The 13,838-nt window shown below is 38.7% G+C and overlaps 1 protein-coding gene across 1 annotated transcript in view; it reads right to left on the minus strand.

Annotated features, from left to right (window-relative positions):
- Window positions 1-1,226: 1,226 nt before the first annotated feature.
- Window positions 1,227-13,838, minus strand: part of LOC140241289 (ribonuclease 3-like) — a 71,416-nt gene continuing 58,804 nt past the window's right edge. Inside the window, exons 18-24 of the mRNA XM_072321040.1 lie at window positions 12,662-12,880; window positions 11,691-11,744; window positions 10,498-10,601; window positions 9,002-9,107; window positions 8,272-8,416; window positions 4,572-4,654; window positions 1,227-3,284 (exon numbers count right to left, since the gene is read on the minus strand). Of these exons, the coding sequence (XP_072177141.1) occupies window positions 2,415-3,284; window positions 4,572-4,654; window positions 8,272-8,416; window positions 9,002-9,107; window positions 10,498-10,601; window positions 11,691-11,744; window positions 12,662-12,880 (1,581 nt within the window). The 3' untranslated portion in view covers window positions 1,227-2,414. The remainder of the gene's footprint in view (window positions 3,285-4,571; window positions 4,655-8,271; window positions 8,417-9,001; window positions 9,108-10,497; window positions 10,602-11,690; window positions 11,745-12,661; window positions 12,881-13,838) is intronic.

The raw sequence follows: 13,838 nt of genomic DNA on the forward strand, positions 1-13,838 counted from the left end.
GAGACTTGAACAAAGTCAAGGAGCCTCGCGATGAGGCCTTTTCGTGTTATAGAATTATAGTGCAAAATGTCGAGGGGGGGGTGGATTTGTTTTATTAAATTAAATTAATTTTCTTTTTCTTCAGGCAAATCACGTCACTTTGCATATTTCTTGACTTACATACGACTGCAACTTCACTATGGTAGTATGGGGTAAGGTCACATATTACTGCATTCTATGGCAAATGACAAGTACAAAGCAGAATAAATACAAGAATACAAGTGTGTAGCTGGTTTTTCAGCTACATATTGGCACATGGTTTTCTTTACTTTAAAAACGTGTATTGTTATCCGCTCAGTTTTTACCATTCAATATCAGAGCATATTGAACGAAATGCATAGGCCAACGTATTAATTCCCCATAGGCTATCGTTACTTGCCGTTCAAGATCACACCATATTCAATTCTGTCTCGTCTGTTGCGCGAGCGCTTGCTGAATGCGCAAACGCTTGCTAAATGCGCTAACGCTTGCTACTAGTGTGCGTCGTTTCGTTACAATTCACAAGTGCGCAAACATCTTGCTAGTTGTTTGTTTCATATGCAGTTTTAGGGGCTTCCCCTGTTCAACGCTGGGATGTGACTGCCGAGTCAACTTCAAAGACGAGTAGAAGCCCGGTAATTTTGTGCAGTTTATCGTTGCTGGGGTGACAAGACCTCGTATCTACAAAATGTCAAATGTTCAGGAGAGCCAAAAAACATGGCGGCCAAAGCACTGTAGCGAATGGGAAAGCCTTTCCTTTGACATTCCGTGGTGGCTTCATTTTTGGAGTAAGACAATTGGGATTTGGACAGGACATCACTTAACCCATTATTTGACCATTAATCAAAAAAAGTCATTTTCACCAAAATTGCAGATACAAGGTCTTGTCACCCCAGCGACGTTATGCTTGCTCTACTCGATTGTATAGATGATAATAATTATATTGGATGGCCTTGATTCATGGAATACCAGGGAATATTGCACTCGTTAGGGTCAATATTGCACTCATCTTCGACTCGGGCAAAATTGGCCCTAACTCGTGCAATATTCCCTGGTATCCCATTCATAGCCATCCAATATAATATAATTGTCGGATAAGCCGCATCCAGGCTGTAAAACAAAAAAACAAAGCCAAAAAAACCAAAAAAAAAAAAAAGCCGAGGGACTTCCTTCTACTCAAAACTTCATTAATATTCGACATCATTCTTGATGCAACACTTTCCTATTTCTACCTGTAGTTTAAATGTGTTTCCAAACAAAAATTTATGTTTGTACTGTTTTAAGGTGTTTTTTTTTTTGGTCGATGAAAACTGTGTGTCACGATTCTGAATGATATTACTGTGTCTAGGACCCTACTGTGAAGAATGACTGTGCATGTGTACACTCATACACACTGTACAATTCAATAGCTGAGTATTGCGTCAAACAGTGTTACTTTGTTACACTGCATGCGTGCAGGATTGCAATTGCCACTATGGCTATGCACATCAACTTACTCCTACACTGTGCTTTCTTTTAAACACATTTCTTTAAATGTGTGCTCTTTTTTTTTCAATACACATTTTTTTAAATGTCCTCAAAATTGGCACCAGCATCGGTGATAAGTAGGTAATGATAAAAAAGTCACTTGACTACAGAACATAGCATTGTCTGTGATCAATTCAGTGGTCGACACCCCATTGCTCATTGGCATATTGCATAGTCCCATACACGATTATGTGTGTAGGTTACGCAGGTGATTCTCTGACTTGGAAAGATAATTTGCTTGTGCTGGCGTATAGACCTCACCCCGACTTCACTGCTTTATTTTTGTTAAAAATAGTTCAGCCTTATCACCGGCGAATATGGTAAATTGAAACATTTCGTCTTTTATTGACTCAGTGGATTATCTAACATATTATGCTCTGTTGTCTTCAGAATGCAGAGTTGACTGTAAGACAAAACTGGCATATTGCACGAAATGTTGGTTGAATGATCTAGCACTTCAGTAGCCAGTGTTTTTGGAAATTAAGATATAGTGTTTATGAATAATGCAGGCTGATTTTAAGCATTGGAATGGTAAATGAAGGCTAAAAAATGCTAACATACCATCCTTCAAATAAATATACACATTACCATTGCAACAGGACTGTCAAATTAACACAATTATGCATTTCAGAACAATCTGATCTAGAGTTCTGTGAGAAAGCCACACTCTTTGTCGATGAATTTCTCTCTTAACCTTTCCACAATTCTTACTCTTGTCTTCAATCCCTTCTAGCCTTGTGGGATCAATAAAGATGTGACAGGTCAATCGTAACTTCCCTTCAATGTCTTCTTTCATCTCCTCTGTTTACCCTGACTTGTCTATCTCCCAACTATAACCATAGACATTATCTCACTTGGACAGGGAACTGCTATCTTACATTCCTTCCATCCCTCCTTTGGTCTCTCCTCCACTCTTCTCTCTCCTCTCTTAATCTGCCTCCATCACTTCTCTCTCTATCTTGTCTCCTTTCTCTACTTCTCTCTTCCCTCCCTCTCACATTGCCACCAATTCTACTTCTTTCTTCCATCTTTTCATTTGTTCTTCCTCTGTTGTTCATCACACTCCTCTCTTCCCTCAATCTATTCTGTTCACTCCTCTCTCTAGACCTACTATTGGACCTCCTACTTGTATGTCTTTCACCTATCCCTCTCTCAGATCTAGAGCTACTTCTTGACCCTACACCCCTTCCATCACTTCTTCCAGTCCTGTTGTATCCTCCATCACCCCTTCTCATCCTTTCTGGATCCGGTGTTCTCTCTGAGTGCTGCCTCTCCCTTCCTTCGGCATCATGTCTTCTTTGTCCATGGTTATCTTGTGGTCTCAATTCAGCATTACTTCCTTTTTTTCCTCCTGCTCCACCTCCTTGTTCATTCTCTCCATGCTCCCCTATTGTAAGGCTCCCGTCATCCCGATCCTCGTCTTCTCTGTTGCCTATTTCCTGCTGCCTTCTTCTCATCAGGCATTTCCGCTGGAACCACAAATGAGGGAAATTTCCCTTCTTGAGGGCGTTCTTTGCTGCCTCCATCTGAGCGTCCTGGATGTTGGAGGCAGTGCCTGTTGCCATGCGCTTGCTACGGAAATAGACTGCCACCGAATACTGTCGTGAGTTTGTTGGTCCACTCTGACTGATGACCTTGTAGCTGGGGACGTCTGGTTCCTGTCCTTCCACCCTGAGAGTCAGGCAACACTGCTGGAGCTGAGACTTGGCATCGTTCCAGTCTTGAGTCTCGATGAAGACCTGGTAAATGGTGGTAATACATAGACAAAAATATAGTTGGTTGAATAACATCACTGACGCATCATAAATTCTGTATTATATGAAAATTCCATTTTACAATGCTTCCATACTGTATTAAACTCCTGCTGCAAGACCAACAATGTTTTGAGAGCAATTCATAGCTTGCAGTTAATGTTTCTGATATACTATGCTGAGTGGTAGGCCCTATAACTACAACAACAAAGAAATACTGTGACATAGGCAAAGGAATAATGCGCATATAATGTGCAAGACTCAAATTTGACAAAAAGTTTTCATGCAAGTACTAACATTTTGACTTGACAATCACCTTTATGCAATGGGTAACATCTGATTGTTGAGAATTGCTAATGCTTTTAATTGCTTTCAGTTTCATTTCTTGAGAGGTTAATGTGAGCTTTGTGGATTAAGTTATTTGTGAAGTACATGGGAGCTTTGATGAAATGTTACACTGACAATGAACATTACTGGGACCCCAGTGAGAGCACAAACATACATGTGACCCTGAATCACAAAACCAACAAATGACCAGAAAAGATTTTTTTTTCTATTTTTATTTGTTTTGTTTTGTTTTCTTTTCTTTTTAGTGGTGGTCAAATTATAAAAGTGATTTTTAGCATAATTTTCATAAACAATTCAACACATGACCTAATGATGAAAAATATGCAAGCAGGAATGCGGAAAACCAACCACTGAGTCAGAAAAAAAAATGGGCCTTAAAACATGTGAGAGATACTACTTCCTCTCATGCTCCCCGGAGAAAGGGTATCTTTGTTATTAAACATTAAAAGTTTAACCCTGATTCATTTAAGTTGACTAAAAGTGTGTGTTTTAAAGACCTGGCAGCCTGGGGAGAGAAGTGAAGGTACGCCTGATTGAATCTATCTTCATTCACTGCCCACTGGGGTACAATTTAAAAATCATTAAAGCAGGCCTGCTATAATAGAATTGCCTGCTAGCTAACATGTGCACCAATGTGTATTCTCATTGGTAACCTCAACTTCAGTCAAGAATTGTTGGCTATACATGTATGTGTACTGCATGTGAAGCTGTACACTATCTGTTAAAGGGATTTCCAAATTTATCTTAGTCAGTCAAACTTTCCCACTGCATGGTCTTCCCATGCTACTGGGTCTTTCAGGTTTACTGGAAAATCAATCAATAAGACTTTTAGTGGATTTTGTGAGACAGGGCCATACATACACAAATGTACAGCCATAGACACACAAAAATCATGAAGACATTATATCACTAGTGTCTGATAAATACCTTGAGCCTTGGGTAGAAGACTACACTACAGAATGTCTCTACTGCAGTGAGTCCATGGTCGACATACATTGCACCAATCAAAGCTGAAAACAAGGATAATGAACATGACAAGCTAGAACTTTTATTACCTACTATATTCATAAACTATCTTCAGGAAATTTTTTAGGAATTAAAATAAAATACAATTATTCATTTAATGTAGGTTGTACATGCTCTATGGTTCATCATCACAATTCAAGGAATTATCTGTTCACACTGTCACAAATGTACACACTAATAATTATGTACATGTATGATGTACTGTATGCATGGTTGTTTTAATGTGTATGTACACAGGTGGACCAGATTAATGGAGAACATTCTATATGATATAGATAGTCTATAGTACATACAGGCTGACCAGATCAGTGGAGAATTTTCTAGGTGGTATACAATGTAACTACAGTACATGCATGTGACAGGAAATACATTATAGCTCACTCAATCTAGAATGATTTCACCCATTCCAGAATGTTCTGGGAAGTGCTTACATATTTGGCCGAGTGAGGCACTGTCCCTGTAGCCCAATGTGATTGGTAGTTATTTTTGGCAATGATGTTATGCACATAGTTAGGCAGTGAGTCATCCAGGATTCCTGGAACTTGGACTTGCTAGTTTGTATATTCAAGTGTGTAGCCCCAGGTTGGAGAAAATTACAGAATGTGCTAGAAAGGGGTGAATGGATATATAAAAGCCAGAGAAATTCCGAGGTAGGCAGAGTACCCAACACCACTGCTCTGAGAGTTACGTCACTTCTGGCTCTGAAGCGACTTGTTATAGTCAGTCCTGTGTTACCTGCTGACCTGCTATACAAACTGTGTTTGTGGAGATAAGGCCTGGGAGACATTTTGCCTGCAGAGAATTAATTTGCCTACATTGGAGATAGACTCCATATTTTAATATCAACGGACATTGCTACGGCAAAGCTGTGACGGGCTGGATTCCTAGCTGAACATTATTAAGTGAATCATCATTCAACGCATCGACTGGACGTGGTCGTCATAACGTTGGATTCTGCACATTTCGCCGTGGACATATATCGTGGATTTTACCCCGGATCTATACCGTGGACTATCGTAACCTGCGCCTCTGGATTTACGTCGGAGGTATCATTCATCGGTGCATCGTGGATTATTCATTTGTGCATCGAGCATCATATTTGGACCTTTCCAAAGGAGTACTTGATTTCAGATACGTCTAAGTGATTCCACTACTGATTTATAATTGTTTTATTGATCATTATTGTACTGATGTGAAAACCGATTACGAGTCTGTACCCACAATATCACTGTTAATAAACCGCCTGAACATTAGTTGATTGTTTCTTTTGTGCGATCATTCTCAGAGTGATTTTGGTCGTAACAACACTATTACAAACTTTTGTGAAAAGAAACAAAATAAAAATGTCAACAAACTGGCAAATCACAATACGAATTCAACACATTCTGCATTTTGTCACTCACTTATCTCAAATACAAATCAAAAAAGTTACTGACATTAAGGCCAAGTAAAAAAAGAAAGTAGTTTCTCGTCCGGGTTTTTTGAGCAAGGCGATGAGGGAGGTCCTTACTATTTGATATCTTACTATTTTTTCGAGGATTGTCAAAATGAAAGTAATATGTGTTTCTCGTCCGGTAATTCTGAGAAAGGTAAAGGGGAACGAGAGAGGGCTTTACTATTTTCTATATCCAATTTATGAAATGAAATATCACTCTGGTAGCTGTGTTATGAGAGACCAGGTCCCAAGTGTATGTCTTGCCTGCACTCTGTGCATTTTCAAACAAATTATGTACCATACTTGAAATGAAACTTCATGCATGCAGAAATACATTTGTTTTTTCTTTCCACTACAGATGTCGAGGGAAAATGACCATCTTAAAACTGGTATTTAGTGTTGTAATGGCATTTCTGATACCAGTGTACTTGCAATTCTGATGTATTGTGCTATAGTATTGAAACAGGTATAAAACATGTCTTTCAACAAATGTACGACTGAAATAAATTCCATGATATTAAAAACACTGCTTTATTTATCATTGGTGTTTGTGACTTTTTGTGTCCACACAGCTGGTATGTATCTGCATTTCTTCACAGTACAATTGTAGCACATTCAACTGAAAACTGGCTTGTACAATTGCAGATGGATGTCAAAATGATACTGATATGGCATTATAGCATTAAACATTTAAAGATGTTTCTTCATGTTCTAAAAAGACATTTGATAATCACTCATCATTTGGATGATGAATGATTGTATACCACACTACAGATGATACGACTCACGGCCGTACATCGTATACAAAGAAAAGTATCCCGCAGAAATACGAGACAAACCAGAATCCGTGGAAACGTTATTTATTTTGTAGATACACTCATTTAATAATTCTACATTTGCTGGAAAAGCGCATTCATTTTATCTTCAAAATATAACAATACATCGCCGTCAGATGCAACGTTACAGAGCAGAGTGTCCGGGCCTCTACACAGCTACAGACACGCGCGAAGCACACTTTGCCAATAAACGGTGCGGCACGGCCACAGCATTACCGTACCTTCCGACACTGCACGCACATGCACATAGTCACAATGACAGGAAAATGTATACAAACTCCATACAATCCTCACAAGAATTTGTACAGTACAATTCATCCGCTTAAAATATGAGAAACAGGGAAAAATACGAACAATGTGCGAAATATGCGTGGAATATCAGCGATTGTTCGCAAAAATGTTGCCGCTATCGCGTTCACGACGTACCGAGTGCGTTGTACAATGTACATCACAGCCCAGGCCCGCCCGCGGCCCGCCCATCCAACTACAGTTTGACTGCTTTGTGGAGCAGTGTGAAATGCATGCGTTATTACATACGCACTACAGAAGCTACAGCTGTACTACAGCTAAGTAGAGGACGCAAGGCGTAATTAGAAACGAGACATAACCATTGGTAGGTGAATATTATTGTCAATTTCTTTTTTTCAGCGGCCGAAAAAATAGTAAATATCAAAAAAGTCGATTCGGCAACTGAAAATCGATGCGGGCAGGGAGCGGGCTGGGACGAGAATCATGAATTTCTTGGTATTTTCAGCGCCATTTTGAAAATAGTAAATAGTAAAAAAATCAATGCGGCGGCCAAAATCGATGCTCGCGAGGACGAGAAACTGGTTTCTTTTTTTACTTGGCCTAATACTTCTACAAAATTGCTACCATTACTAGTATCAATAATAACGATGTGACAAATTATACTGACAATGATGATAATAATACAAGTTTTATCACGCACACGCTTCAAAATTTGCACTTAGGTTGCAAATATAGTGATGAGTTAAACAAAATATACAAGAAGGCATGAAACATTTCCCCCCCCCCGGGGGGTCTCTTCAATTGGTAGGTGCATTCACAATTCAGAATTACGATCGTCTGGTAGTGTATATACATTTATCAATTTCAGCAGACATATGTGACCCTCATAAAACCAACATAAAGTCACCAGATATGGATTTTTAGTTACAGGCAGATTCTGTAAGAGCAGACTTTAACCCTAATCAGGCTGGACTTTTTTTTTTTTTTTTTTCTTGCTATACTAAAACCGATGTTTGGTGTATGCTGAAGACAAGTCTTGAGACTAGACTATCAATTTTGTTTCCCTGGTCTCTTTGCTTACCTTCCACTAAGTCAGCCATAATCTTCATTGGAATACTCTTCTCATTCCTATACCTGTCCTGAGTATCAATGATGTAGTCCACTAGGCCCAGGTCCCCAGCCACAATGGACTGGGTCTTGTTGTTTACCAAGGAGCTCCTCAAGAGCTGGACAAAAAAAGGGACAGGAAACAAGAAACTTAATTATTTATTAATTCTATGCACAAGAGTCCATGCGACAGCTTGTGTGTGTGTGAGTGTCACTGCAAGTGTGTATTGCTGGAGTCATTATAAAAACAATCATGGCTACTACTAAAACACTGATCAAGTCAATGTTTATTTATGTCCATGTAGGCCAAGTTGTTAATCAGTTGCAATAATGAAATTGTTACATTCAAAATCTGTCCTGATGAAGTGGTTTTTGGTTCCAATCAAGTGGTGAAAATAACATGTGAGAAGTATGTCACATAGAATTCTGCTGCACTTAATTAGGGCTCTCACTACAAGCAGTTCTGATTATTGGGAGTGCACTGTATTATCGCTCTGCAGTGATGTCACAAACTCCTGTAGTCTTCTCATCCAGCAATGGTAGCACCAAAACTTTAGAAAGTCATAACTTTTGTATGGACTGTCCAATTTTCCTCCACTTTATTAGTTTGCTATAGTAATATTGCTGCATTTGCTCAGTCCACATATATATTTGGGGAAAGTTCTACTTGAAATCGTGCTTTCTTAAGCAGAAGAACTACTTACTGATAAGTGCCCCTCATGATGGTCAGGGAAGTGTTTGTAGAGGTAAGTGGACACGACCAGCTGTAGCACAGAATCGCCCAGGAACTCTAGACGCTGGTTGGAGCCCCTGTCAGATACAGGCAACAGGATAGAAAGGAGAAGTAGTCACAAATGACAGAGCTCCTAGCTTTGTGTTATCATTTGATGTTTTGTAATCCATCCTTTCCTTTTATCAGGTCAAAATATCTTTATCAAAAATCAATACAGTACTCTCTGCATAATCGGGTGGGCTCGGGCAGAACGTTTCTTACCCGATTAAGCGGAGTACCCAACTAACAGAAGAACACGTCTCATTCACATTTGACACACACAATGTGCAAGTACATGCATTGTACACTGCACCAAACACCTTCATTGTATACTTAACGTGCACGCTTGCATGGCACACTTTCCGTACCTTCCATACACTTGCCCAGTCACGGACAATAATTTACACTCCTTGCGCTCCTTGTGATCATTTCGGAAAATGCATGCGTGTTAGCGCGGAGTCTATAGCCAAAACGACAAAGTTTTCTGAAGACATATTTGTCCGTAAAAAGTGTGTTCAAGTCATGTCTGTCTATGCAATTGTGAGTGCCAGCTACATGTGTGATGTTTGTTTCCGTGTGGCAAGTCGGTACGTGTACATGTGTTTTCATGTTTAATCACTCCCCAAATGATAGGTCTTCTTTGCAAATTAAGCAGAGAATATGCAATTAGCCATGGAAAATTTGACATTCATGATTTCTTAAAGTGATACATCTGCAAGATAAAATGTGGGTAAAAATGAGATTAGAAGAAAATTACTTACCCGTTTATGCAGAGAGGCAACCCAATTATCAGGTAATTATAATGTGCATTGGAAGTGATTTTGACATTACTACCAAATTAAACGGAGTACCCGTGGGTACGCGGAGAGTACTGTAGTGGGTCTGTAACCCACACATAGACAAATGGAGACTGAGAAATATAACTACCGGTAGCTGATATTGTTTTATGTCATATTCAGAAAAGAAAGAAGCTATTTTATGCAAGCAGACTGCTTTCTGCTATTTCCAAGGCCTTGGTGTATCTGGTACAATAAATGCTCAAAAACAATACAAACAAAACAAAAAGGACACCAAGTGCCTTTTCTGGCTTTAAAAATGGGACAGGACATATCTGTAATGTCCTGTACTTACTAACCACATCATCAACAGATGGTATATGAACCATAATGGTCAAACTAAAATAAGAATGGTTAGGGTAAATTCATTGGCTGCTGGGCAGCATTAGATTGTCACACACTCTGTTGTATTGTAATGAAGGCAAATCAGGTTGGTGGTTTCAATTCAGATAAACAAAAGCACTACACTATGATCATTATTTGATTCAAGAAATAACCGAGACAAACAGTCATTGTAATATTTGCTCCAGATTTGTGATTTGAAAATACATTGAACAATACTCATCAAGATGTGAGCCTAATGCGAACAGACCTGGTGAGGTTGGTGTATCCTACAGTCCTCTGGGTGAAGGCTCTGGCCAGGAGACGAATGTGACGGAAGTGGATACCAGTGTCCTTCTCAAAGTTGGTCAGTTTCTATTAAAACACAGTTAAACACCCTCAGAGGAGTCTACAAGTACATTACCTTGGATACCTTTTTGACAGTTCATACATTTACAAACACTTCTTTACATTACTTTTAGGCTGAAATTGTGTGATTTTGATTTATATTTAGGGATATAATCTCGCAATTCCACTCATGGCGATGTCAACAACAACAACAAACCTAAACATGATTTATATACAGACTGGAAACAACTGTCAGCATCATTAAAATTCAAACTCTGCTGTCTGAAATCATACCCCTACTGTGTTGCGATATCATCAATATTCTGGGAGCGTAATCAATATAAAATTGAAAGATTTCAGATAGTAATAGAAATCTTTCATTTTTTTTTCAATTCATTGTTGTCTAGTTTGTATCCAACGAAAGGTACCAGCAATTTTCTGATGTTAATATTTATTTACTTTTGCCTTCAATGCCCAATCTTGATCTACCCAAATTCTGCCCTACTAGTAATTCATCTTCTGTTTTCTGTTTAATAACTTGAATATTAGACAAAGTCAAATACTAGAAATCAGCAAAGTCTGCCTGACATATCCAATCTAATTTAGGATAGGGGAGAAGCAGAGCACATCATTCAGCAATGTCATTAAATTTCTTCAAATTAGAAGATAGTGCACTTACCGCCCTCCAGATGGAAGAAAAGTCTCTTGTCATCACAATTATATCAGAAGAATCATGATTGTAACTGAGATATTTCTTGCATCTTACAGCAAATTACTGTAATCATGATTCTAAAATCTTGATTAGCAAATCAAGGTGCAGAAGGTATTCACATTCTTGATTTGCTCTGTTTGTCTGAAAGGCTCGACGCCATAACATGACTGGGGAGGTGGAGCTTATCTTGACACTACATTTCATTCCCCCCTGACTGTGCAAAATGTAACAGAATCTGCCTACACTGCACCAGCTAGCATGCGTTTTGCAAGTTTGATTCACAATGAAGTAAGCTTGTACCTCCAAAACTCGCATCAAGATCACCAACATGATTCACAAAGATGAACACAAGAGAGATTTCTCTATCATCTGATAGACCTCTTATTCTCCTTGACTCATTGTACCTTTAATGTGGCAGAACTCTCAATCAGATGTCTGTCAGTCTCAGGGAAGTCAGACTACATCAGGGAATGAATGGTAGTGTAGAGAAAGACAGAGACACATACAACCACATTGAACACATTATACTTGCAGGTAGCTGTGGAATTGTGCAGTCTTGATATGCCTTGAACAAATGAATTGTTACAGTTTGATTTTCCTCAGTTTTTTTATTTCTCCTCATCAAAGACAGAAGAGAGTTTGGGCCAAGTTACAGCTCTAGCAACTCATTTCCTTCATTTCTGTCATAATGATGATGATGACAACAATGACAAAAACAACATATCAATAGCAAATGATGATGATGATAATAATAATACTGATAATAACAATAATTTTAACTACTTTTGAGAATTCGGACCAATAGATTCAGTTGAGCTGTGATAGGCATTACAAATGTTCTAAAAGAAATCTCCACTGCATTATGTACCAAACGGTTAAATTTACATGGGGTAAATATACACATTGTCAGTTTTTCACAAATTTCAACAAATAATCAAATATCATTTGAATTTTTCAAGAGATTGCCATGGACATTTCTCTCAATCATCCATCACATTTTAGTCACTTTCACACTAATAAAGACAGCAAAAGAGGAGTTTTGAAACAGAATTTTTGGATTAAAAAATCTAGTTTTAACAGAAAAAGATACATGTATAAAGGGTATTCATATGGTGGAGCTACTATTTACTACACTCCACTGCGCATTACAAAATAAGCCAATGCAAACATTACTCATAACATAACATAACATAACATAAAAACGTAACTATCCTTGCAGACTGGGTGTTCATGTTTGATGTATTCTGGAGCGTATCCCAAAACTCTGACCTGGGACCCCTTCTTTCTACTTTGCATGTTAGTGGGTTGATCTGCAAAGTGCAACATAACAAACATTGTGCAGAGATTCAAGAGTTTATAAAATTCCAGCCATTACCTGCAGTGGGTCTCTTGGATGTAGTAGCCATATTTGTTGCAGGTGTTCATTCTCAAAGAGCAGCTTGCCAAAGATCATCCTCACATGATCAAGCCCCGCCTCAAGGTACAGTGCCCCCATCACTGCCTCAAGGCAGTTGGCCATTGCATGTCGAAGGTCGTAGGGTCGACAGAGGTCGGGCCCATGGGCGTACAGCATATACTTGTCCAAATCTAGCTTCTGTGTATGAGATTAGAATATAAAATCTAAGTGTTAGCCTAGAGTTATGTCACTGTTGACTGGTCTAGTGATATCTTTAACTCTTGATTATGAAATTTCTATTCAATAAAGACTGTATGAATACTGTTAAACAAGAAATATCCGCAACATGAAATTTTTGCGAATTGCTACTGGCATTCAATGTATATAGTGTTGACAAGAACTTTCGTGAGCATTTTAATTTTGTGAATCTTGGCTCCTCACGAAATTCGCAAAAAAAAAAAGATTTCGTGCACAAAAAAAAATTTCTGGTTTTACGGCACAACATTAGTAATATCCATTTTTACTGTGTGTATATCTGTTTGTTTGTTTTTAAACTTGTAAGTCATTACAAGGGTGTAGGGGGTCTGAATAGAGAGGTAGCACCTTCGATATTCTGGTGTGCTGCACCATACTTGTAGGTTGGACAAGCATCTGTATTCATTAGTCTATTAGAATCTCCTCTAGTAATACAATGTAGTATAGTGCATATGCACTGTTACAGTACCACTGGGCAGGAATGACCTTCAAACCAGCTGTACTGTGGGCCTGGCACAGCACACCATTGACAACACATTAGCACATATGTCCCAAGTTGTCTTTGCACCCTTGTATGTGCATGAGCCTTGCTTGGTTTCAAAGGGAGTGTACTCATGCCCCCATCATGTTAGCTTGCAAGAGTATGCGGTGGCTTCAGAATGTCTGGTGATAGGGTAAAGTCAGACAGACATAAGCCAGACATAATATGATATTGGCATCATTGCTCCTTTACCTCTGAAGAAAAATTTCTCCTTGATAATGGATAAACTTTAACTATGATTTCACTTGAAATAAAAATTTCACCAATCTATGAACAATATCAATCTTTGGACATAGTATAATGCCACCTCAATGAGTCTTACTATTTGAGATGATGAATCTAGGCAAATATGGAATCATG

Source organism: Diadema setosum, chromosome 17, assembly GCF_964275005.1.
Source record: "Diadema setosum chromosome 17, eeDiaSeto1, whole genome shotgun sequence".
Lineage (NCBI taxonomy): Eukaryota > Metazoa > Echinodermata > Echinoidea > Diadematoida > Diadematidae > Diadema > Diadema setosum.